Source organism: Tetranychus urticae, chromosome 1 (assembly GCF_039701765.1).
Source record: "Tetranychus urticae isolate SD_2017Ah chromosome 1, NJAU_TeUrti_SD_1.0, whole genome shotgun sequence".
NCBI lineage: Eukaryota > Metazoa > Arthropoda > Arachnida > Trombidiformes > Tetranychidae > Tetranychus > Tetranychus urticae.
The window spans coordinates 11,098,066-11,122,309 of record NC_142958.1 but is presented as its reverse complement, the minus strand read 5'-3'; the positions used below and the strand labels follow the sequence as shown (position 1 = coordinate 11,122,309).

The following is a 24,244-nucleotide window of genomic DNA, read 5'->3' as shown; positions in this document are numbered from 1 at the left end:
TCTTTGTTTTGACAGTTTTGGGCTCTATTCATGGGATTAAAGGGAAAAATGACATTTCTTGGAACTCACCTTTTCAGCTTAATTCATTTTCATTTCATATTGATTCGATTGATTCATCTGTTGACATTTAGTGAATCGGTTCATTTTGTACAGTTATTATCGATGCAAACATTTGCTTTTGTAATGCAACTTTAAATTACTGGCTATTGTCAACTTTAACAATGAATTTTTTTTCTGGGAAAAATATCGAAAATCAAAACTTTTCTATTCATTCAACAGTGAACTGATTTTTTATCTTCAGATTGAAGTTTAAAAATTAGACTAAACTGTGCAATTTGGTTTACTCATAAAGGCGTTCATTCTTACTCTAGACCTCATTTCAAAACTTGAAAAAAAACCTGATTGAGCTTCATGAATTTCATGCTGATTCCAATTTGAAAGGTTTACTAAAAATACGCTTTCATTGATTTATTCAACTTCTTTTACTGACATCTAGTGATAGTGATTGGAACATATTTTTTCATGAATTAACTTAACATCTAACAATTGACTTTTATTTGTTGATCAATCAAATAATGAACAGTCAGTTCAAGTCTTTGACTCTAAATCAGTAATTTAACTTGAAAGATCAAAATATTTTTTGACTCTCAATTGAATTTAATAATGAAAGGGAAATAAAGTTGAAAAGCAATAAAGTGAATAAATAAAAGTTAAATTGTTTTAATTTGATAAGTTGATCCAAATATGCTAATTTACGACCCGAAAGAGGAAAATTAATTGGCAAACTAAATTATTTTTATTTCAATCAGAAACTTTATTCATGGAAAAATTTCATTTATTGATTGAATTTCCAATCCAAATAAACGATGAATATTTTGTTGAGATTTTTAAATAAATGAATTATAAAAAAATGAAAAAGCGATGTTCAATCAAGACGAAGATGCAATCAGTCGATTGTTGACTTCAATGGTATTTCCATAGTAATTTTCACTGCGAACAAAATGAAGAAAAATATTAGTATCGAACAAGATTCAATGTAAATTATGGAAATTCAGAGCTTATCGTATTGCTCAAATAATCAATACTCACCATCCTCTGACATTCTTTGGGCTATCACATGAACCAGTCTCGCCATTGAAAACGTAACCCTCTTCACAACCCAATAATCTTGGCGTTCTTGGACCTGCAGGATCACTTGTTACTGGGATACAAGCATAGAGCATTTTGCAGTCAGTTGGATGAGCATATCTGGGGTTGCCAAACAACTGCAATTCCCGTTGAGTTGGTTGAGGACAAGTGAATCCGAGTAAAGCTTCAGCTGGACATTCTGGTGTGTTTTCAGGCCAATCACAGTTTCCATTTGCTTTGTTGTAAGCTAAGCCTGATGCACACGATTTGACATGAGCTTCGCCGTTTCCACATTCAATGAATTTAGTACAATCTCTTGGATCGGGAAACATACCATTTTGTCGAGGACATTCACCGGTTGGCTTGGGAGGCTCTAATAAAGAAGCACAAAATTCAAGAACATTTCGATGATGAATATGATGGATTTATAAAAAGATTAACGATCAATTTAATTTGATTGACAATCTTCGATAGATTTAAATGCAATTTAATGAATGATTAAAATTCATCAATAAATGTACGAGAATGACGTTGAAATACACCTTAAAATAATATTGAAATGATGAATATTAATAGTAACCAAGTTAACATGATTCTTCCTTAAACATGTTTCAACTAAACTTAATTGGCCATTAAAAATAGCTATAAATGTTATTGTTGAGCTTGTCCGATCAACAAATAATCAAATTAATTTTTGAAGGATCAATCAACGAGAAACTTGAGACAAAAGCAATTGGTCACTTTTACGACTCGAGATGAGCAGTCAAGTTACAGTATTGAACATTTAATCTAAAATTATACTTACGAAGGTTTGGCCTATTGGAACAGTCGATACTGAAAGGTAATTCACACCTTAATCTTGATGGATTACCATATTCATTGAAGACTAATCCATCATCACACAATCCTTCATTAACAACTCGACCATTTTCACAAACGTAATACCGATCACATTGAGATTCATGAGCAAAGTAACCAGTTCCACCATTAGCACCACCACATTGCGAGGCAACTAATTTTGATTAAATGAGCAATTAATGGAATAAAACAAAGGATTAAAAAAAGAAACAGAAAACAATGTTTAATATTAATAGCGAAATGGGCGAATCTAAAAGCTGTTAAAATGTACTTTGAGTTATTAATAAAAGCGTTTTGTGAATCAATTGCGAAAAGAGTTTAAATGGATAAGACAAACATCGTTACTCGTCAAGTATCATAATTGTTATTATCATCTTCATCATAATCATCATCATGACTTGTTTCAAACAGTTGAGAGTGAAAAGGTAAAAAGAAAGAGAAATTTGGAAAAAAGTTGAATCGCGCCAAAAGTGGTTAATCAGTTTTAACAAACTGTTCTCATTATCCTTTTTGTTCACTTTTAGGTATCTTAATAATAATAACTGTAGGATGATAATAAATTGGTCCATCTTCACCTGAATAGCCGCAAGGCTGGTTAATGAGATGAACTTTTCTCTTCAGTTCATCTGGCTCGTTTTATCATCTTTCACAAGTTCACAAAAGTGGATGAGATTTATAATTATCGTTTAGTTTTCTGATTGTTTCAGAATCACTGTTAAGAGGCAGCTAGACGATAAAATATGATGATAATGTTGATGATGATGATGATAATAAAGAGTGAAAATGTGGGAAATGGGACAAGATTAAAGCTTCCAAAATTAACATGATGTTTCATGATGATGGATAAAGTAAATAATGGGAAAGCGAAATTGATTGTTGAGTGAAAAGTGGAAAAGTAACAAAATATAAATTTCCGGACTTGAACAATAATCATCTCTTAGAATTGTTTAATTTTGTAAAGACTATCGATTATGATTATGACAAATAGTCACTAACGTACAGGTTAAGGTGATCGCAGGACTGCAACTTGTTTGCTTTGTAAAGCCTCTAAAAATGAAATTTTCAGGCAAATTATAATATGAATTATGCTATTATACATGCATATGAATAGTTTGACTGATTATAAGTTTCTTTTGAACCTGAACAATTGAATAATCTCGAACGTAGTTTTACTTCCTTGATATTACGAGCCACGAAATTAATTGCATATTTAAAAGTAAATTATTATTGTTAATTATTCGTCCATAAATTATCTGGAAAATAATTTACAGAAATAAATTCTTCTTCAAGTAATTGTAGTTTCTTGTCAAATGAAGATCACCTTGGATCACGAGACCAGTATAAGCCTCAATAAGAGTTGTCTATCGTAATGCATAATTCAAGGGCAAATTGCGGATCACAAATGCAATTGATTCACCAATTACTTTGATATTGGACACAAAATCAATTTTGCATCAAAAACATTAATCACTCTGCTAAGGTCACGGAAAATTTTACGAGCTAACAAAGGTTCGTTTTTAATCCTAGCAGTGACATCGTGTTAGGTTCATAAAAAAGCTATGATAGCCTCTCAAGCTCGTAAATTGAATTGAATAAAAAATAAAACTCAAAGCTTAAACTATTCAATGATGAATTGCTATTGAAGCTGACTTTACTCTGAGAAAAAATATCTGATGAATTCGGCCCTTTTGAGACACAACTTTGATAGCTGGTTATATGGATTAAATGATAGACTTACCTTGTTCAATGGCTATAGCAACAATCAACGAAATGAGATGAAAACGGTTCATGTTTAAACTTAATGAATAAAACTGTAAAAAATTCGTGTTGAATGACCAGTAAGAATAAAAAACTTAGTGAAAGTGAATGATGGTGAGGAAGATGCTCCAAATGAACGGATCTTCATCTCACTCACTCTCTCTCTCTCTCTCTCTCTCTTTCATCGTGCATCTCCCTTATTTCCATCTTCCTCATTGATCATCCTCTTGGTCATCCCACTCTCGAGGTTCCCTCTTTATTATTGTAGTATAATAAGAAACTTCTTGAAGAAGAAGAAAACTTGATTCTGTTTTGTCAAATTATTCTGACTTATATTCGTGTGTGTTTTACTGCAATTTACTAATTAAATTTTATCTCGAGTTTTGTTAACTTGATCAAATAAAAAGTAAAATCTTTATCCTGACCTTGTCTGGACACTGCAGGACCATTAACTAATTTACTTTCAAGTCATTTCCTTTTATTAACTCCCCTCTGAATCCCTGAGTGTCCTTTCAGTCTTTACTCTAAATGAATTAATCATGATTAAATCAAGTTTCAATTTCCTCAAATCGAGTCATTTTATTTAGTTTGATGTTGACATTGGTAAAGTGCGTTATGAACTACATTTTGAACTCAAATTTCGTTTAAGTTGAATAAGAGTGGGTGATGGACTGAAGGAAGAACGATCAAAAGAACAGATTTCATTTGAAAATCAATTGCTTGAGATTTTCAGGTTTTCATGATTTTCCAATAAAATCAATGTAAATGGTAATTTGAAGAAATAAAATCATTATTACTTCAGTTAAGAGATGCAACTTTGAGTCGAGTTTATTAAAATTTTATTGTATGTAAGTTCAACAAAAATGAACAAAAGTTTCGAAAAATTATGACCGCAAGTCAGAAAATTGGTAACATTGAGAAGCTTTAGTATCCATTTCATTTTAACTGATCTTGTTTTGCGTACTTCTTGTTACGTCTTGATTTGTTAATTCATTCACGCTTAATGGTTCATTCAAGTTTACTTTTAAAGGCTGATTTCTTGAAATTGTAAGTTAAAGACTTAAAGATTCACGAAAAATCCTATTAATAAAAACCACTTTTCCACTTGAAATTTAACATCAGCACTGTTAAGCCTATCAAAAGTTCGTAGAGTGTTGCACTCGGCCCTAATTGTGCTTTAAGTTTCAAACGATTTTCATCGATACCTCGTGTACAAAACATGATAGAGTGCTTGAATTTTTTACACATATAGCTAGTATTTATGTCTATTGTTTAACAGAAGCAAATATTTTTAAAGTCTTGGTTCGTGTATAAAAGATGTTGGGTCATTTAACTCAATTAGTTAAAGTTATGCTGCGCTTGAAATGATTATTGTATTGATATTTCAAATGAAAATCCTTGAAACTCAAAATTAAGTGTTTACTCTCTTGACAAAAAATTGAACCCGTCCGAGATTAACGTATTGACGAAAAAGTTTGTCACCAAATAACTAACAAGTTTGTAAGTTTCAAACAGTAACAATTTATTGCTAATAACGTTATTGTTGATCACAAGTAGAGGTCCTCTGTTAGCTACTGTTATGATTCTGGGCTTTTATTCTTGAAAAGTCGGGGAAAATGTCAATGTGTATAGTCATTGTCTGAAAATCGATTGGTGACAGATCATAACTTACAGAAAAGCTTACAGAAATTATAAGAGACTTTTTAGAAACGGACTTCGATTTCGAATATTTCAGCGATTATTACGAAATAAAAATGTCAGAAGGTCACCTTGTTGCTGTCGATGAGATGCTAAGGTTTTATTTTGTAATAACTGCTAGAAATATTCGAAATGGAAGTCCTTTTTCAAAAAGCCTTTTTTTAAAAGCTGAAAAACCGTTTTTTAACAAATGTCCATCAAATTTAGCTTTGAAGACGGCCTAAACCTTTCAATTGGCCTATGCTGGATTATATTAAGCGAATCACATCTTTTTCAATAACTTTGAGGCCAAATTTCGCCATTTTTCGATTATTCGAAACCCTAGTGTGAAGTTGAAAAATATATGGTTTTTGACTTGAGGCAAAATCAGATTTTGACGCCTTCGTCCATTCAAGGTCATAACTTGACAATTTCTGATCAAAATCAATTTATCTTTACACAAAATGTGCTTGAGAAACGTACCTTTATTTAACGGTTAAATGGTGCCTGTAAGTCTAGTCTAACTGACGTAACCCAATTCTAAAAAACTATTCTGTTTTTACCGGTCATACCTTACTTTCAAGTGATAGCAATACTTGATACCGAAAAACCTTGTTCCTTTACTTTTTGCTTTTTTGCTCGAGTTGTTCTGAAATGATTTATTGATCGAAAATATCGATTATCCGAGAGGGAATTTGATCGCGATCTTTTTTTAAGAGATCGATCATATCGACATATCTTCTGCTCGATGTTTGAAGTTTGTTCGGACTAAGAGTGTCTTTTAAAGTGTTTTATTTTTGTGGCTGCAAATGGCAAAAAGAAGTTTTGGCCTCGATTTTAATATCAAAATATGTCGCTTTATGTAAGAAATCGATCGTATTTGTAATCGAAATTGCCCATATCTAGTCGCGTTTGACCTTAATGAAAAAAGCATAAGTAGTTTTCCGTTCGCTATCATTTGCTCCTTTGCAATTCCAGTCTATCTATTAATTCAGTGATCATTGCCTCACAATTCAGTAGATGAAACTTGCTGCAAATCGTTATATTATTTTATGATCAGCAATCATTTCGTATCGATTGGAATTTTGCTCATTCTGTTGTGCATAAATCGCTCCCAGCATAGTAAGGTTCATTTTATTCAATATGAAGCTGTACTCTCTCGACCCTTGAAAACTGTCTTTGCTGTTGGTGCGACCTGTTAAAATCAATTGTAATTGAATTCAGTCTAAGCATTTGTAAGTTCAATTTTGTTACACTCGTCAATGACTAATCAGTGTGATTCTCATGCAACTGAGTTAAACTTAACTTGTGGAATAAAGCTGAATGTTCGTGCCGTTTGACGTGTTAACAAAAAACTAATTAAAAACCTGATTAATTTTATTTTATTTTTACTTTAATCAATGAAAATTTAGAAATAAATTCATTGCATGAATTGGAATGATAAAATTGCAAAACAGGCAAAGAAATGAAACATGCTAAGAAATCTATTCCACTTTTAAAATCCACATCTGCGTGTATTTCGGCTTAGAACAGTGTTTTAAATGGTTTGGGCTCAAAATATGGCTAAATTCAAAAGAACTAAGGCTTAATGAATAATGCAGACTAAAGACAATAGCTAACATTCATCTAAGCTTGCAAAAAGGAAAAGTTTAGTCAATAGATGACGCTGCTCAAAAGTACGTTTCATCGGAATCTTATCATGAACATAACTCATGAACTAGAATGAATTTTTCATTATTTTTTAGCCGCCATCACAAGTGTAACCTCGAAATTGTTTTCTTGTTGATCAAATTTTCAATGAATAACCAGAGGTTTAAATGATTCTTCCCACAGCTCGATTGAATCCACCATGCCAGCCTTCAACATTATTCGTGCTGGGGTCTGAGTCATTAAAATATCCATAGGAAATCTTGAATCATTGCATAGATATGTCTCTTCAAAATATGCAAAGAAATCCACCATTGCAATGTCATCAGGTGCATCCATGATCATAACAGACCCTTATATCTCCAGCTTTCATGAAAGGCAATGCTGAAATCCTTTTCACTGCATTTTTCACACCATCTGATTCTTCATCCCTTTATCTGTTCACAAGTCCGTGTTTACCAATATTCCTCCACAGGCTTTGTCCAAAATGGAATAGGCAGAACTTGATTTAACACCGTGGAAAGGTTAGCGCTATCGCTTTTATTGCAGCGATCTTAAAATCAGTTGTGAACTTTCCAGGGTTCCAGATTAAATTCAATCGATTGCATCGGTCTTGTATTGCACGGAACATATCAATATAAATTATATAAATCGAAAGGCATCTTTTAGTTGCAAAAATGTTGTTGAATTGCAATTATTTACAATGTTTCGTTGCTTTCGACGAATCGCGTCTGTTGTATTAGGCTCATGATTATGTTTTGTTTTTGCAGAAATTGCATCGTTGATTAGATTAAATTTGCCTGGTCAGTTTCATGCAAGCATCTCCAGTAACTTTTTTCATTAATTTGTCTTTTTTCTTTGCACATAATTGTTGAAACTCTTAAATAGCTTGCATTGCCTTTAGCTGTTCTGCCCTTAGCCATTTTAGATTAGCTCTTTTGGTGCTTCACCTGTTAAATGTAAAGAATTGAAAACAGTTAAATTTCTACAGAAAAAATTCCCTGAAAAATTTTCAATTTGAAAGTGAAGAACATGAACATTAGCTTTATAATACAAATTAGTATTTATTTGAAAAGAGGAAAGTAGGCACTAATTTACTGGAGCTTTTAGTGAATGTCAAAGTTGATTTCTGTTTAAAAATTAAGTGATGCAAATAAAATTATGTGCATGAAAAGGTAGGCTCAGACTAATAGACAGGTTAGTTGATTACGGAAAGAGGACAAACAATGAAGGGGTGAAGTTATTTGCACTTCAACATCCCACATCTCCAGTCAATTGTAACAAAACCAATCGAGGATTGTAACCGATTATCAATTTACCCTACTTTGGTCTAATTATCAGCTTATTATCTTTGTTAGACTTATCACTCAAAAGTCAACTATTGTCAAGTCAAGTAGTATTACATGATATCAAAGTGAAACCCTAATCTTTAGACAATATTCATTCGATTTCAACCTTGCTGGTGTTATCATGCAACATCATTCAAGGTTGATTGGACTAGTGGAAATGAGCATCTTCATAATCACTTGTAGAGTGAGCCACCAAACTTGACATCAAACGACTTTCCTTGTTGTAAGCCTTGAGTTAATCGAGAAATCTCGTATCTAATAATAACTATCAGTATTTTATCAGATGCAGTTTGACTTCTTTGTTAACTTATTTTACTTTTCATTTCAACTCTTTTGCAGCAGTAGCGATTTACAAAACAGTCAACTATCTTGATTCCCTGTGATTGAACAGTGCGAAATAAGACAACTTCATTATCAACTATTCGTTGGTCTAGATCAAAGAGTCTACTAAGCAAAGATTAAATCTCACTTCTGACAAGATAATCATTGAAGAGAGGCCTCTTATTATATTAATCTTGGCTACCAAGAGTAAAGAGTTTACTCTTTGGTCTAGATTATACTTTAGTTATGCAACTTTGCACCAGTTTTACCCTTCTTTTGATTCTTTGTGCCAACATTATTGGAAGAGTTCACAGTGAGGGTCCAACAAGCCACAGTGTAAATGTAAATTTAATTGATCGACAAATTCATTTGGTAACTTCGGGATTTTCAAGTGTCTTTTGGAATTATATAAGAAGTTCTAATGGTTCGTTGGATAGTGTTTCAAGTCAATGCTCATCTCATCTGAGTAAGCTCATTGAATCATCACTCAAAGGTCATCCTTTGGCATTCAAATGTAAGTATCAATATTTCATGAATATTTAGATTACAGAGAAACTGTTTTAATGTGATTGAAATTAGGAATTATCTTTGCATTGATCAAACAAAAATAAGTTCATCTGGTGTTGGAATCAATTTTTTGAATCTGTCAAAATTCCATCTTCTCAGGTTATTGCTATTTCATTTCATTTAATGCGTTTGTAAGATGTTGCAAATTAATCAAATTCATATAATAGGAACCGATGATAGCTTGTTAAATAAAATGCTATTCACAAAATGAGGCTTACGATATGTAAAATCGATTTGGTAGAAAATTTTATTGGTAGTTATCGGTGCATTTAACCTTCTCAAAGATCGATATAAAGGAATCTGCCACCTTTTCATCATCTTTTGTCTAGAAAAATATGCTTTTCTATGGGAATTTGTATTTTTTTATGTTATGGATCTAATGAATACTCTAGCTGTGAAATAAAAAGTAAATGTTGTGAACATTTTCAAATGAAAAATTAACTTAAAAATTCCCATAGAAAAGAATACGAAATTTTCAGCCAAAATGATTGAAATGCCGAAATACATCGGGTGACATCTAATTCCTTTAAAATGATCTTAGAGAAGGTTGAGTGCACTGACAGCTACCATTGAAGCTCAATAAAATCGATTTACCGTTTCGTTAGGTTCCCTCGCTTGATTCCAAGTACAATGAAAAAGATTGCCTGAAGCTAAATTGGTTGCTAAAAATTCCCTCCTATGCTTGAAGTTTAATTTCAAAGTTAACAGTAAGTCATTCACGTCATTAAAATAAGATTTGCATTATTGTAGACCTGATAATTTAAAAATAATTTAATTTCGAGGTCAATTTGACCTTTCATTTTTTGTAAATTATCTTGAAATAAACTCAGATTCGATTATAATTATTTTACGAAATTTCATGATGCAAATGAATAACGTTGATAAATATTATTTCGTTTTATATTTTCTAGTTTTATCCTTATCTGGATCCCGCCCTAATAACTTTCTCGATGCAACTTATGCTGCTTTCGGTTCTTATGATTCATGTCTTGCCATTTCACCATTTCATGAGGATAAAGATGATCAAACAATCAAAGGAAAATACTGTTTAACATCATTGGAACCTGATTTACACAGAAATGGTCAATCAAATGGTCAAATTCTTAGTCAATTATATCCCCATCATTTCGATGCAGAATTCAATTTTACAATAAAAGTTGGGTTCTGTGTTCCTTCAGTTTGTTCACAAAATGATGTTCAACAAATTATAACTCAAGGTATTCCAAATCATTATAATCATTACAATTGTTCACTTCATTCCAACTGTTAACCTTTATTCATTGATCAATAGCTTTCACCGAGTATTCATGGAAATTAGTTGATGTCCATTCATGTGAGGTTGAAACTAACTTCTTTGATAGACTAAAGTCAGCAAATAAAGGACAACAATTTTTCTTGTAAGTTCATCACATTAACACGAACATAATGATCATTTGATGTTATTTAACTTTTAATTTGATTTTAGATGGCTGCTGGTTACTCTAGTCTGTGTTGTCATGATGGCAACTTACATGGATTTAAAAGGCCGATCAACTGTAGATGAGAGATCTTCTCTTTTCTGGGTCCAGCAGTTTTCAGCGAAAAAAAGTGTCAAAAGTCTTTTTCGTAAGCCCGATGCTGGTTCGAGAATAACAATCTTGGATAGTTTAAGATTAACTACACTCATTATTGTTGTGGTTTCTCATGCTACCATGTGGTACACGGTTATTAGTTCAACTTTTCTCGTCGGTTTGTTCCCTTTCATATCATTTCATATCATTCAAGCTTGTATAGTTTTTCACCCTAATTATTTTACCATAATTATAACAAAAATATTAACCTTGAGATGAAAAACTTTCCGCTTTATTTAGTTTTTGTAATCAAAAGTCTATTATATTCATTACTCATATATTCATAATGCAAGTTTATATCTGATAGTCTCGGTGAATTATATTGTAAAAATCAATGATAAATATTTCTTTATTTCAGAGGACAATCAATACGTACTCGATTTATTATCAAAATTTTATTTGCAGCCGGTGGTTAATGATTGGATAACGGAAGGTCTCTTCTTCCTCGGGTTAGTTTCAGATCTTTGATCAAAATCGCTTTTTAGTGTAAAACATTTAATTTGTTTCTTTTACGCTTTCCACTCTTTTCAGAGGTGTAGGTTCAGCTATTACTTTATTGCGTAAAATGAAACCTGAAACACCAGCGACTCAATATTTGAATGTCATCATCCGTCGAGCTGCTTTGTAAGTTTAGCAATTCAAGTTTACCAATAACATTGATTAAATTTCTGATTATTACTTCGATTCCATCAGGTTGATTCCTCTTTTGATCCCAGCGATCGCACTCGAAGTAATTTTACCACTTGTTGGATCTGGACCAATCTATCAATCAATTAACCAATACAGATCGAATGTTTGCCTTAAAAATTTCTGGATGAATTTATTGCACATCCAAAATTATCGTTCAGGATTGGAAATGGTAATTCATTGCTAATCAGATCTCTTGAAATGTATTTGATTCCAGTGTAAATGATTCTCTTTATTTCAGTGTGCTTTGGCGACTTGGTCGATTGCAGTTGAATGGCAACTCTTTGTATTTGCTTGTATTTTGATTTACATCTACAAGCGTAACAATCGTTTAGGATTAACATTGAATATCTTAACGATTCTATTCGGATTATACCGTGTTATCGTGATCTTCTCGAAACATGACGCATTGCCTCATCCGGTTATGATTGGAAAGCATTTTAGGTGAGTGCATGAATCAAAAACTGATGCCTCAGTTTGAAATGATTGAATACGAATGAAGCTAATGTGAGACTTTGACATTTCAAGGGACATCCTTGATCGAGGGAACTATTATTACATTGCGACTGATGCTCATATATGGAGCTATTTTCTGGCTATTTTGTTCGTTGTCATGATGGCTGGTAATTATGAAGCCAAGATCAAAGAGGTTTGTCATTCAAATTTCAATGTTTAATCTGATAAAAGAATTGAAAAGAACAATTATTCATCTTTCATTGATAGACTTTACCTCGATACAATATATGGGTTTATTCATTGTTGGTGATGCTGTTGTATAGTTCATCGCTTTGGAATACATTTGGCATGAAAATTGAACCGATCACTACTTTAATCTGTGTTTGTTTCAGTAAATTTGTGGTCGGGTCATGGTGCATGTCAGTCTTTATGTCTCATGGAAGAAAAATCAGAAGATTTCTAGCTCAATCGAAATCGGTCGATATGTACATTCATCCCGAAGAGCCTAATTCACAATTGTTTGCTTCCAAAGATGAAATTGCTGCATCAAATAACAATTTAGAACTAATGACCAAAACAGAGATGAATAATCGAAAGGAACGTTCCAGGTTGAGAAAACTGCATCGATTCGAGATCGTACTCAGAATATTCAAACCTGCTTATTTTGTTCATACCACTGTTTATGCCTGGTACTTCACAAGCTTACGATCAACAATTGCACCCAGTTTATTAAATTATGTGAGTTATCTTTTAGTTTTTGCTTGTCATATCAAACTATTTTTGTATGAACATTTACTAATCATGAACCCAACTTCTTTTTCAGATATCGTTTACAACTTCATTAGTAACTTTGGCATTATTTTGCGGTTTTTTCTTCCATATTCTGATTCTTGGGCCAATTGAAAGGATCAACTACATTTCCTCAAAGAAAAAAACCAAAGCTAAAATGCATTCTTCCTAGGCTTTAATCATTAAACAATCTATCAATGTTTCAATTAATGTTCACCTCTAATTGCATACAAATGTTTCTTGTTGGAAAGTGATTTACCTCGGAATTTACCTCGATGTCCAGATCCATTTCTTGTAGGCATTCTGAGGCGTTTTTTACCATGAAATTTCGAATCAATAAGATTGAATAACACAAATAGCTGTAGGAAAGAATTTTTAAAATTGGACAGGCAATGCATACAATGTATAGGAATAGCCAGTCAAACTTTGGACATATGATGTTCACCAAAAAACTTTACCTTAAATGTAGCTAAATGAGATAAAAGTATTAAATTAATGATTTATTTGAATAATAAAATTAACTTACTTTTATCAGAATTATTATTCTGTCGTTCCATTTTAACAAGTATCAATATCAATTTGTATATGAATCTTTAAACAGGAACAAGTAGAAATGAAAATGGCTTCAACTTAAAGCGAAAGTAAAACTGGCAACATTGGAAAAACTTTTGGCTCTTAACAAAGAACTAGGTTATTGGGCTAAAACAAGTTTGAACTTGAGCAGAAGCGCTCATTCCAAACAGTTGCACCTGAAAACAGTCAAAACAAAAAGCCCAGCAAATATGCAAGACAATGCACTTAAACTTTTATGCAAATTGTTTAGATTATGTGATTAAGTAGATAAGACAATTTTATTTCTTGTTCTGAATTCTGTTTGGAACCAATACAAATGTAAATCGACAAAATCAAAAAATATATTGCTGTCTTGCAAGTAGGAACCTTTACTTATGGCTATTTTGAATGCCAAAGTGTCAAACTCTAAATAAAATAAGCAATATAATAACAAACTAACTTTTCTGTAGAACTGAGAATTCGTTGGAAAAGTTGCACTAATAAATACTTGAAATAGAATAGTTTAAAATTTTTTCATTTTCATATTAAAGCGAACTGTCAACTTCAGTGATTTAGTTTTCCGTTATTTTAAATATAAAGTTGATAAAGTTTTCAGTGAAATCTCATGTAAGAAAAAATTTAGTTTTTAATACATTTTTTCGTATGCACAGCATTTTGATCTTCTTATGCCACAATAGCTGCTCATTGAGCTTTTGATTTTGTTCTGGATAATAGATAGTTGATTCTTTCCACTGGTCCAGTAACTAGTAGATGAAAGAAAAAGCCAGCAATTATCGAATAGAAGGTCAATATAGTTGACAGCATTGCCTATGAAAGAGATCAAATGTTAGATTGGATTTAGCAGGAAAAGGCTTTTCGAAACATTAGTGTGAAAGTTTATTCATGATTCTGACGGAATGATACAAAATCTTCAAATGAATGAACCTTCACAGCTGCATAATACTCACGAAACTGGATAAACTGAGTGGAATCGTGGAGCGTAAACTAGTGAAGTACCATGAATACACAATCGCATGGATGAAATAAGTTGGTTTGAGTAGCCTTAAAAGTATTTCTAGCTTATTAAGTCCGCTGTTGTTTAGTTGAGAATCTCGTTTAATGGCTTTCGATTCAATATTGTTATTGATCTGGTTCATTTCCTGGGAAATGGAATCAGAATCGTCATCATGTATATACATATCGCCTGATTCTGCTTTAATTACATATTTTCTTCCCTTCTTCGCATTATGTATACCGATTATCAAAGCAAGAAATGTTAGCGTAACTTTGCTGAACAAAACATAAATAATTGTGGTCAGCGGTTCAATTTTCATGGCAAAAACATTCCAAAGGGCTGGACTAAATGAAACCATTAAGACCATGATTATGGCCACTTTATCGAGCAATGGTAAGAACTGTGAAGAACAAGAATTATGATAGTTAGTGTTAAATCGATGATTAATTGTGGCTGCTTTTCTATTTTAAATGATTAAAGAATACCAACTTTTATAACTTTTGCTTCATAATTAGCTCCCAATAGAACGGCAATTAGAGTAGCCATGAGGTAGCACCATAAATGAGCTTCAGTTGAAATATGAACATGAGCCATTCGATTAGCAGTTTGACTGAAATAGAAGTTGAGTGATTATTCATTGTAATATGAGGTAATGAAAGAAGCAACTAAATGCATCGAAAGGACGACCAACACACCTGTAGTTTGTTGCAGTCATTATGGCATGGGGCTGCAAATCATTGTCCAAATATATTTTAACAGTTCTGTAGAATCCAAAGATGACCATCAGAATATTAAGTGACAGTCCCAAGCTATTTTTTCGCTTGTAAATGAATACCAAGAAACAGGATAAAGCAAAGAGTTGCCATTCGACTGCAATCGTCCAAGTATGAGGTGCGCACTAGAAATTAATGAAAATATTAATACTGAATAGAATGCTTGCATTATTTTCATCGATTCTCACAAATTCAACTGGCCCATTATGATTCTGTATATGCAATAAGTTCATCCAGAAAGTTTTAAGGCAAACATTTGATCGGTATTGGTTAATTGATTGATAGATTGGTCCAGATCCTACAAGTGGTAAAATTACTTCGAGTGCAATCACTGGAATCAAAATAGGAACCGATCTGAAGGGACAAAACGATTTTTAAACAATTTAGATGGTCAGTTAAATAGTTGTGTAAATCAATAACTTACAAAGCTGCTCTGTTGAAGATGCATTTTAGGTACGTAGTTATGGGTGTTTTCGGTCCCATTTTGAGTATAAGAGCAAGTGAAGCACTTCCACTACTGTGAATGTATAAGCACCAAGAAAGGATAAAAAATGAATTTTGTTTAGTCTGAGGCATTGTTGCATATAGTTTATTGCAAATAGATCAGAAGAATCAACTCTAACTAGCTAACAGAACTAAGAGCATAAAAAAGTGACACCGCAATATATCTCTAAGGAGCTGAAGCAGTGGGGAGGGGTTGGGACGATTTGTGTCTAAGAGTTCTAACTAAGACTCTCATTACGGTCGATTCTTCACGATTCTTAAACCATTACTTACCCAATAAAAAATAGACCGTCGGTTATCCAATCATTCAAAAATGGTTGCACATGAAACTTGGAAAATTGATCAATAATGAATTGAGTATCTTCTGTTATAAGGATTAATAGAATATTGTTAGAATAATCAGTTTTATGTTGGCGGTTGATGCTAACCTGGTAAAAAAGCAGCGTTTATCGTCGTGATCCACATGACAGCGTGTACACTTAAATTGCACAGCAGTGCCATTAATCGGGTTTGATCGAGTATTAATATTCTCGGTTTGCAATGTGACTGGCGAAACAAACTTCGAATGTTCTTGTTAATTGAGAACTGCTGGATCCAGAAAAGAGAGGATCTTTCATCTACAGTTGATCGGCCTTTTAAATCCATGTAAGTTGCCATCATGACAACACAGACTAGAGTGACCAGTAGCCATCTAAAATCAAATTAAAAGTTAAATAACATCAAATGATCATTATGTTCGTGTTAATGTGATGAACTTACAAGAAAAATTGTTGTCCTTTATTTGCTGACTTTAGTCTATCAAAGAAGTTAGTTTCAACTTCACAGGAATGGACATCAACTAATTTCCATGAATACTCGGTGAAAGCTATTGATCAATGAATAAAGGTTAACAGTTGGAATGAAGTGAACAATTGTAATGATTATAATGATTTGGAATACCTTGAGTTATAATTTGTTGAACATCATTTTGTGAACAAACTGAAGGAACACAGAACCCAACTTTTATTGTAAAATTGAATTCTGCATCGAAATGATGGGGATATAATTGACTAAGAATTTGACCATTTGATTGACCATTTCTGTGTAAATCAGGTTCCAATGATGTTAAACAGTATTTTCCTTTGATTGTTTGATCATCTTTATCCTCATGAAATGGTGAAATGGCAAGACATGAATCATAAGAACCAAATGCAGCATAAGTTGCATCGAGAAAGTTATTAGGGCGGGATCCAGATAAGGATAAAACTAGAAATAAAACAACGATTTGTCGTGAAAAATTAAATATTTGTTAACTTTGTTCAATTTTAGATATTCATTTGAATCTACTATGAATTTCCGTACTTTAATTAATATCTAATTGACGAAAAATGAGATATTCACCAAGACAATTAGCGAAAAACGAAGTTTCAAAGTTTCCCCGCAATTCAATTATCTTCAAATCATCAGTCCGAAAAATTCTCAACGCTAATTGTAATGATGTAAATATTTTTCTTGTTAACTTGAAGATGAAATCGTAACAAGTTTAGGAAATCCAATGAGTTTAAGCAATATCTATTCATTATTATATTTTAAAATGGCAATATATGAATCATAGGAGCCAAAAGCAGACCGAAATCCAGATACAGTATTCCCTCGATTTTTTGCAAAAAGAGTTACGGTAGCTTGTAATTACTCAACAAGCCAAAATTTTCTAACCAAATAAACATTTGAATAGTTAAAAGATCAAATTAACAATAGAAAAATTAAAATTCAGATGTGCGTCTAGGTGGACAAGCCACATTTTTGAAGTCAGTTTTTGAAACAGGGAATACTGTAAGGATAAAGCTAGAAAAAGGTACGAATCGAAGGTTTAGATTCGCATTGATATTTAACCGAAAATGGTGGATCTTATTTCACACCTTTGTTCAACTAATTTCAGCAATTATCCTACCAATTTTGGGAGCTTCGGTAATTGAAGTTTGAAAAATTGTACTGACTATTTTGTTGGATTGTTTCATAACGAAAATTTGAAAGTGTGCTATAAATGTAAATAAGCTTTTTCGGCAAACATAATATCATTATTATGTCTTAAATATACGAAGGTTCGTCATCAATTCAAAATTGGTCAAACTCAAAAATCGACTTTGCAATAAGACTCCATTTTTGATCATAACTTTGACACAGTTCAACTTTTGAAGTGAACATTCACTATTTCTCTCCATGAGGAACTTTTTGTGCGTCCATTTATTCAACTTTTCATCGACTATATTTTTATTTGTATGCAATTATTGACCACAAATTGAAAGCTTTTTGCACATGTTTACTTCAATTTTTTAATTTAGTTTCACGAAGGTTAACAGATTGAAAAGAGCTGCCAAGGCCATGAAAATTACGATTAAATTGTTGGCTTTCATTTCAATTGCAACAACTAAAGTTATTTTGAATTTGATAACTTAAGGCTCATTGCTCGAAGTCATTAAGCATTCAATTCAAATATTGGATCCTTTATTTAGTGATTGAATCATTCAGGAAAAAAACTTTTGGAATTGTCTTTAATCAAAGAGTCGTTTATTTTTAAGAGATTAGGAAAAAAAATTTGCGTGGTTACGATGTAATTCATAAATTTTAATACAGAGGCTGGTCTTGATTAAAGATTAACCTTGCTGAATTTTAATTTTATTTAAACCCAGTTTTATGGACAAACTCATAAACTAATTTTAATTTGATTTAACTGCTTGATTCTCTTATGGGTTATGTTTAATCATGTCAAATGGTTCGTTGTCAACTTGAGTTAAACTGGACGATTAAACCATATTTTATTATTTCAAAATGTTTGTGTGAATAGATCATCTTAAGGTACTTTAGATGCCAGCAATCAATTCGATTCCTCATTAGCGAAATCACGAAAGAAGAGATTGAACTTTCGATTTGAACTTTTAATGACTGATACAATGATGATACTATTAAGATATTCTTACACTAATTTAAATAAAACAGTGAAATCTCGTCGGTAGAATCCTCGTTAATATCTGAGCTGTTAGCTTATGAAAGCGATTTCGGGGAATGGCAGAAACTGTTCGAGCTGTAAGTTTCATCTTGCTCGAAGTCACTTTTATCCATTTTAGGCTGTAATATTTTTTCTGCTGAAATGAGTTGAGTTAAAGTGTCTCTGAGTATCAGTCGTTTGTTAGCAGTAAAATAGTCGACATTCAAAATCTGAAGCTAAAAAATTACTAATTAACTTTGCACATTTATGCATCAAGACCTTTTCGGAACAGGTTTCTCATTATTTGTTAACTTTAATGAACTGAATTAAAAAATAAGTTTAGTAAAATTGTTAATTTTTGATCAATAATGAAAGGTAAACTCGATTGCAGGTTTACATAAAGAGTTTCAGTTTATTTCGTTTCTCGAGACGAAAGTTTGATAAACTACTGAACAAACCAAATGACCCATAAGAGTTCGATGAGCTTTTTCCTTATTGTTTAACACAAACTTCGATTAGCTTAAAAACGGCGCAAATTCGAGTTTTCAATTTCAATGTGTGTTCGTCAAGTACTTATGGTACTTTAATATCTTCATGTAGATGATATTTCTTGATAAGTATCTTGAATTGCCACCATTCTACATTAAATCCAAAGCTTTCATATCTCACAGGAATTGTCATATTCCTCAGCACTCACCATTAGTCGATCATCACCGTCCGTCCCTTCCATCTATTACATGCTTGAACAATTTGACTTGTCAATTTAATTGCTATTATCAACTAGATAGCGCGTGATTTCCTCTATCTTTATCAATATCGAATTCGATATTTTCATTTCTTATGCTTTTACGGTTTGGTGTGCAATGATCAGTATTGGTGTTAAGTGAGGAAAAATTGCTTCATCTCTAGGATGTGGGTGTGGTATGGATCCAAGTATAATCCAGAAAAAAAGATTAAGTTTGTTCGACTTTCATTACTTACATTTGAATGCCAAAGGATGACCTTCTAACGATGATTCTAGGAGTTTATTCAGATGAGATGAGCACTGACTTGAAACATTATCCAACGAATCACTAGAACTTCTTATATAATTCCAAAAGACACTTGAAAATCCCGAAGTTACCAAATGAATTTGTCGATTGATCAAAAGTTTATCAGTCGATTGCAGTTTATTTTCACATTCAATTTTAACAATTTGATTAAAGGACAGAAATAATCCAAACAAAGTGGCAAAATTAACAACTTGCATAACTGTTGGCATTACAGCTATTGAATCAAGCTCTTAAACATCACCTTTCATAATCAAACTTCGTCTCAAGAACTAATCGTAAAATTCATGTTATTTTTGAATCTTTTTTTTATTCAACAAATTATTCATAAAACCAGTTTTCATGCTATTTCACTTTACGATCCAATTCAAGTGAGCAATGATCTTTGACTAAATTGAAACAAGTTAAACTCGCATTTATTTTTTCTTTGTGAATATTTCTCGATGATTGTGAAAATAAACTTGAATTACATGATAGATTTCGAGATTTGACTGAAATTAATTTTATAAAATTAGCCATGTTTTTAATAATAAATAACATACAAGTTGACAAGAGAAATGGATTTATGACAATTTTGAGCCATAAATTTCTTGAAATTTTATTCTTAACCAAACTTTTGAAAATTTTTTATTAGAGGAGCGAAGCCAAAAACTTTGACTTTCGAGTTGAGGGTTAAATCGAGTTCTTTGTGATTAGATGTCAAAATTAAATAAATTCAGTTATGAATGAAAAACCATGTCACCTAAATAATTAAAAACATAATTCTTTTTAGTAAAAAAACTGTTTCGGAAATAGATTAACATAAAATTCAATCAAACTAACTGATTAAGATGTTCACTGGTTAGATGTTTTAGCAAAATGTGGTCCAGTAGATGGCGCTAAGTAAGAGAAACCAGATTTATCGAAACCGAAACCAAATATCGATACTATCGTTTGAAGTATCCAGTAATATTGTTTTCAAAATATCGATACTATTACTCGTACTGAAAGTATCATCGCAACACTAATGTAATTGTAAATCTCCATTCAAAATTATAGTTGAATTTAGAAGCCACAAAATATGAAGCTTCGACCAAGTGTACTACAAGTTGGTGACTCAAATTCTAATTCATCAGTTACTAATCAAGATAATAATCAAAAAATTGGCGAAAAAGTGCAAGCTGATAATAATGTATTCAAGTTTGCTCCTTTGTTAAAACCTTCTTTAGGTACCTCCAATGGAGGGCAATCAAGTAATCAAGAGGTTAAAAGTGAGTATAAATAATCCAATTGACAAGCTCTTTTTGAATCGTTGACAATTTACTTAGTTAAGTATAAGTATCTAATTATTCTTCCTCTCAATCTTTGGTTATTTTTCATCTCAAGGTATCTCAGGATCGAGCACATCTACATTTAACAGTGAAACTCAAGACACTGGCTTTTTGTTTGGACAAAATTTAGAAGAAAGGGTTCTTCTACCTAATAAAGATACTTCAACCTCAAAAGATGACGAAAATAGTAAAGATGAAAATGAAATGTCTTCACTGAATACATGTAATCCAACAACTCAAATACTTCCGGAGAAACGAAAATATGAAGTCATCACAGGAGAAGAAGGTTGGTCTTATTGAATAAATCTTTTCCTCGTGAACTAATGGTTATTATTTTCTTATCTTATTTATTCTAGATGAGTCAAATGTTTTGCAAATATTTTGTAAATTATATTTATGGGATTCGGCGACGGCATTTTGGAAAGAGAAAGGAAAAGGGATGCTCCGATTGAACGACAAAATGAAGGATGACAAGCTTTGTTCTCGATTAGGTAATAAAAAATGAATTTTATTTGATTTGAGTATCTCACTCAAGACAATAGTTAATAGTAGGAGGAGAAGTATTTTTGCATCACTATAATCAATATGAGCATTTATGCTACTTACGCTAACCTTGTTTTATTTTCTCGTCTCATTCCTATTATCATTAATCATATGATTACAAGGTTTAACTTTCAGGGACTTGTTGATAGAAATGCCTATCACAGATTTTGTTTTTCTTTCCCTTTTCATCAACTAACGATATTACTGTATTGTCCCTCTGTTTTCTCGCTAAGGATTCGGTTCATTTGAAAGAGTTAGGTTATCTAAAGCTAAACCAAAGAACTGTTTATATCTTAAAATCATCAGGATTATTATCTTGTTACGGAAATTTCCTTTTTTGGTTTAGATAGTCAGTTCTTCAAGTTTTCCTCTTTCTGCTATATATCATGAGCATTATCTTGATTTTATCATACTCTTGTGTCATCTAAAGTCGCGCCTAATTGAAATTTTAATATTTTCATTTATTTTGATCTTTATTTTCAGTTATGCGAACCGCTGGATCACTAAAAGTAATCCTAAACGCATCGATCGTTTCTGGGATGAAATTCGAATTGTCTAACGAGAAATGCTTAAGATTTACGTGTATTGATGGAATCTATTTATTTAAGGTATTTTACTATTTATAATCCTCTTTTTATTATTTCAAGTCAATTTTTGATTAACATTTTTTTATTATTTTCAGGGAAAAGAAAAAGATATTGAACAATTAAATTCAGCTATTGAATGTAGATTAAGAGAATTATCCAAAAAAGTCAAAGTGGAAACTGATGGAACCCCGACCGAAACTACTATTAATGAATCATCTGATGGTACTACTGATAAAACTTCTGAAGATTCAACCGAGGATTCGAAAGAGGAAATTCGACAATTAGATGTGGAAGAATCTGATTTACATAAGGAAACAATCAAGGATGAAATTCAAGAGATTAGAGAGAATGACTTAGGAAATAAACTGGAAACTGATGGAGACGTCCAAACTCAACAGAAAACAGATAATAATTCAGAAGAAACTTCTTCTGGACTAGATCAAGATTAAACCCGAACTAGGAGATTATATACATTTGAAACAGATGTGAAAAATACTATTTACCAAAAAAAGATTGAAAAAACAGACTTTAATTTGTAATATTTGCTTTTGTGAGTTAAATTCTTCTCATTCACCTCTTCCTTCTCTAATTCCACGGCTCTGTTTCTCACTCATCAATTAATGAGCTGCCATCGCCAACATATGAAATAAAATTTATTTGATTTTGACTGGAATAGTTGGCCAAAATTGAGGCTTGTGAGTATCATAATAAACATTAAAATCACTCTGAAGTAGCGCTTCTTTAGCTTTGATTGATTCACTTAAAGTTCCATAGAGATTTACATGATCTAGCTCTTTTTCATTGTCTTTGAACTGTTCAGCTTTGGTCAATCTTTGTACATCGATTTCACCGATGTCTTTGTAAACGATTTCCTCCTTTTTCTCTTTTTTGATCCTCAAGGCTCTGAGTCTTTCTAAATAATACAAAAAAGATAGCAAAATACGGCACAATTAGCAACTAGATTTCAGTCCAAGTAAATAGCTCGGAATATATTACAAAACAGAAAAGTAAATGACGGATTGATGAACTTTTAGTCATAACTAACCAACCTTGCTCTTTTTGGTGTTTTCTTGTTTCAATGATGAAACGAACGTAATCATCATCGACATAGGAATCCTCTTCATCCGTATCTACACTGCTCTCTGGAATACTGATATCAGGCTTATTTTGGTGATGGTTATCATGACCATGTTCATCTCGCGGACAAAGAGACGGAGCAAGTTGAAAGTTAAAATTGACTGGATTGAACCCTTGAGCTTTTAACCATGAATTGGCTTTATCGTAATTGGCCCAGAATGAAGGACATGAGTTGTAAACAAGTTGAAATGACGATAATTGATCTTTCGCCATTTTTATAGATTCTGTCAACTAAAAAATTGAAAAAAACAATAGATACATAATGAATTAAGGCAATGTTTTGAAACAAAAATTGAGTCACACAACAGAATGAGCAAAACTGTACAAAACAAGACTCTAAGCAGCTGATAAATCTGAAACTACACTTGTTTAAACGCGGTTAAATCAAATTCCTAAACCATAATCTTGAAATCCAAGCAATCTGTTGATTGATGATTAAATTTTAAAATACTTCCAGTAACCAAAAATTAAAATCAAATCAGATCGTTGATTAGGGATTTCAACCATATTATTTCAAGAAATAAAGATATTTCACACTACAAGAAACTCTCATATTTGAAAAGTAAAATGGGCAAAGACTGGCATTTGTTATAGCGCCCTCTTTTGGTTTGTACACCCGTACCAAAAAAAACCATTTGCAATGAAAGAATGTTAACAATTACAATTTTATGACTTATAAATAGATTAATTTATAATTCAAAAATTCCAACCCATGTCTATGAACACCTTTTGAATGGTCAACAGCTTTACTTTTATTGGTACCTTATTTACTTGATTTATTGTCCATTTTTAACCCAAAACAAGTCTGAGTGGAAATGAGTGAATCCTAGTAAAAGATTAACAAAATATTTGACCAAATTGACCAAACAAAAAAAAGTGTCCACTAAACACTGTAAATTACCATCACATTCCTGAAGCAATCAAGAGATGTCTTTTTTCACATTATTACAGGTTTACCTGTA

The 24,244-nt window shown here is 32.0% G+C and overlaps 5 protein-coding genes across 5 annotated transcripts; 2 read left to right on the top strand and 3 right to left on the bottom strand.

The window, feature by feature from the left end:
* Positions 1-793: 793 nt before the first annotated feature.
* On the bottom strand, positions 794-3,840 carry LOC107361296 (protein obstructor-E). The gene is made up of 4 exons (XM_015928086.3): positions 3,725-3,840; positions 1,934-2,140; positions 1,090-1,501; positions 794-990 (listed from the first exon to the last, which is right to left on the bottom strand). Exons 1-4 carry the CDS (start codon positions 3,774-3,776, stop codon positions 930-932), a joined length of 732 nt encoding a protein of 243 aa, XP_015783572.1. The 5' UTR covers positions 3,777-3,840; the 3' UTR covers positions 794-929.
* A 5,124-nt stretch (positions 3,841-8,964) lies between these two features.
* LOC107361404 (nose resistant to fluoxetine protein 6) lies at positions 8,965-13,384 on the top strand. The gene is made up of 11 exons (XM_015928230.3): positions 8,965-9,252; positions 10,217-10,522; positions 10,597-10,702; positions 10,771-11,033; positions 11,274-11,364; positions 11,447-11,539; positions 11,609-11,774; positions 11,844-12,046; positions 12,131-12,251; positions 12,326-12,796; positions 12,882-13,384. The coding sequence occupies exons 1-11, from the start codon at positions 8,985-8,987 to the stop codon at positions 13,017-13,019; spliced, it is 2,226 nt and encodes a 741-aa protein (XP_015783716.1). The 5' UTR covers positions 8,965-8,984; the 3' UTR covers positions 13,020-13,384.
* A 643-nt stretch (positions 13,385-14,027) lies between these two features.
* On the bottom strand, positions 14,028-20,044 carry LOC107361328 (nose resistant to fluoxetine protein 6). The gene is made up of 11 exons (XM_015928145.3): positions 19,638-20,044; positions 16,631-16,936; positions 16,451-16,556; positions 16,120-16,382; positions 15,965-16,055; positions 15,612-15,704; positions 15,376-15,541; positions 15,110-15,312; positions 14,904-15,024; positions 14,368-14,814; positions 14,028-14,227 (listed from the first exon to the last, which is right to left on the bottom strand). The coding sequence occupies exons 1-11, from the start codon at positions 19,915-19,917 to the stop codon at positions 14,102-14,104; spliced, it is 2,202 nt and encodes a 733-aa protein (XP_015783631.2). The 5' UTR covers positions 19,918-20,044; the 3' UTR covers positions 14,028-14,101.
* A 646-nt stretch (positions 20,045-20,690) lies between these two features.
* On the top strand, positions 20,691-22,812 carry RanBP3 (ran-binding protein 3). Its single transcript, XM_015928146.3, has 5 exons — positions 20,691-20,955; positions 21,071-21,301; positions 21,372-21,506; positions 22,042-22,166; positions 22,241-22,812. The coding sequence occupies exons 1-5, from the start codon at positions 20,766-20,768 to the stop codon at positions 22,592-22,594; spliced, it is 1,035 nt and encodes a 344-aa protein (XP_015783632.1). The 5' UTR covers positions 20,691-20,765; the 3' UTR covers positions 22,595-22,812.
* Positions 22,644-23,595, bottom strand: LOC107361331 (uncharacterized). Its single transcript, XM_015928147.3, has 2 exons — positions 23,195-23,595; positions 22,644-23,058 (listed from the first exon to the last, which is right to left on the bottom strand). The coding sequence occupies exons 1-2, from the start codon at positions 23,493-23,495 to the stop codon at positions 22,799-22,801; spliced, it is 561 nt and encodes a 186-aa protein (XP_015783633.1). The 5' UTR covers positions 23,496-23,595; the 3' UTR covers positions 22,644-22,798.
* Between the last annotated feature and the right edge of the window lie 649 nt (positions 23,596-24,244).

Bases quoted from the DNA above. Each gene is read 5' to 3' on its own strand.
- LOC107361331 (XM_015928147.3), bottom strand. From the start codon at position 23,495: ATGGCGAAAGATCAATTATCGTCATTTCAACTTGTTTACAACTCATGT. The intron at 23,059-23,194 runs GTTGGTTAGTTA...TGTATTATTTAG, and splicing joins AAAACACCAAAAAGAGCAAG to AAAGACTCAGAGCCTTGAGG.
- LOC107361296 (XM_015928086.3), bottom strand. From the start codon at position 3,776: ATGAACCGTTTTCATCTCATTTCGTTGATTGTTGCTATAGCCATTGAA. The intron at 1,502-1,933 runs GTAAGTATAATT...CTTCTTTATTAG, and splicing joins TTCCAATAGGCCAAACCTTC to AGCCTCCCAAGCCAACCGGT. The intron at 991-1,089 runs GTGAGTATTGAT...TTTTGTTCGCAG, and splicing joins CCAAAGAATGTCAGAGGATG to TGAAAATTACTATGGAAATA.
- LOC107361328 (XM_015928145.3), bottom strand. From the start codon at position 19,917: ATGCCAACAGTTATGCAAGTTGTTAATTTTGCCACTTTGTTTGGATTA. The intron at 16,557-16,630 runs GTATTCCAAATC...ATTGATCAATAG, and splicing joins TCAACAAATTATAACTCAAG to CTTTCACCGAGTATTCATGG. The intron at 15,025-15,109 runs GTGTGTTGGTCG...CTTCTATTTCAG, and splicing joins ATGACTGCAACAAACTACAG to TCAAACTGCTAATCGAATGG.
- RanBP3 (XM_015928146.3), top strand. From the start codon at position 20,766: ATGAAGCTTCGACCAAGTGTACTACAAGTTGGTGACTCAAATTCTAAT. The intron at 20,956-21,070 runs GTGAGTATAAAT...TTTCATCTCAAG, and splicing joins AAGTAATCAAGAGGTTAAAA to GTATCTCAGGATCGAGCACA. The intron at 21,507-22,041 runs GTAATAAAAAAT...CTTTATTTTCAG, and splicing joins CAAGCTTTGTTCTCGATTAG to TTATGCGAACCGCTGGATCA.
- LOC107361404 (XM_015928230.3), top strand. From the start codon at position 8,985: ATGCAACTTTGCACCAGTTTTACCCTTCTTTTGATTCTTTGTGCCAAC. The intron at 11,034-11,273 runs GTTTGTTCCCTT...TCTTTATTTCAG, and splicing joins TAGTTCAACTTTTCTCGTCG to AGGACAATCAATACGTACTC. The intron at 11,540-11,608 runs GTAAGTTTAGCA...CGATTCCATCAG, and splicing joins ATCATCCGTCGAGCTGCTTT to GTTGATTCCTCTTTTGATCC.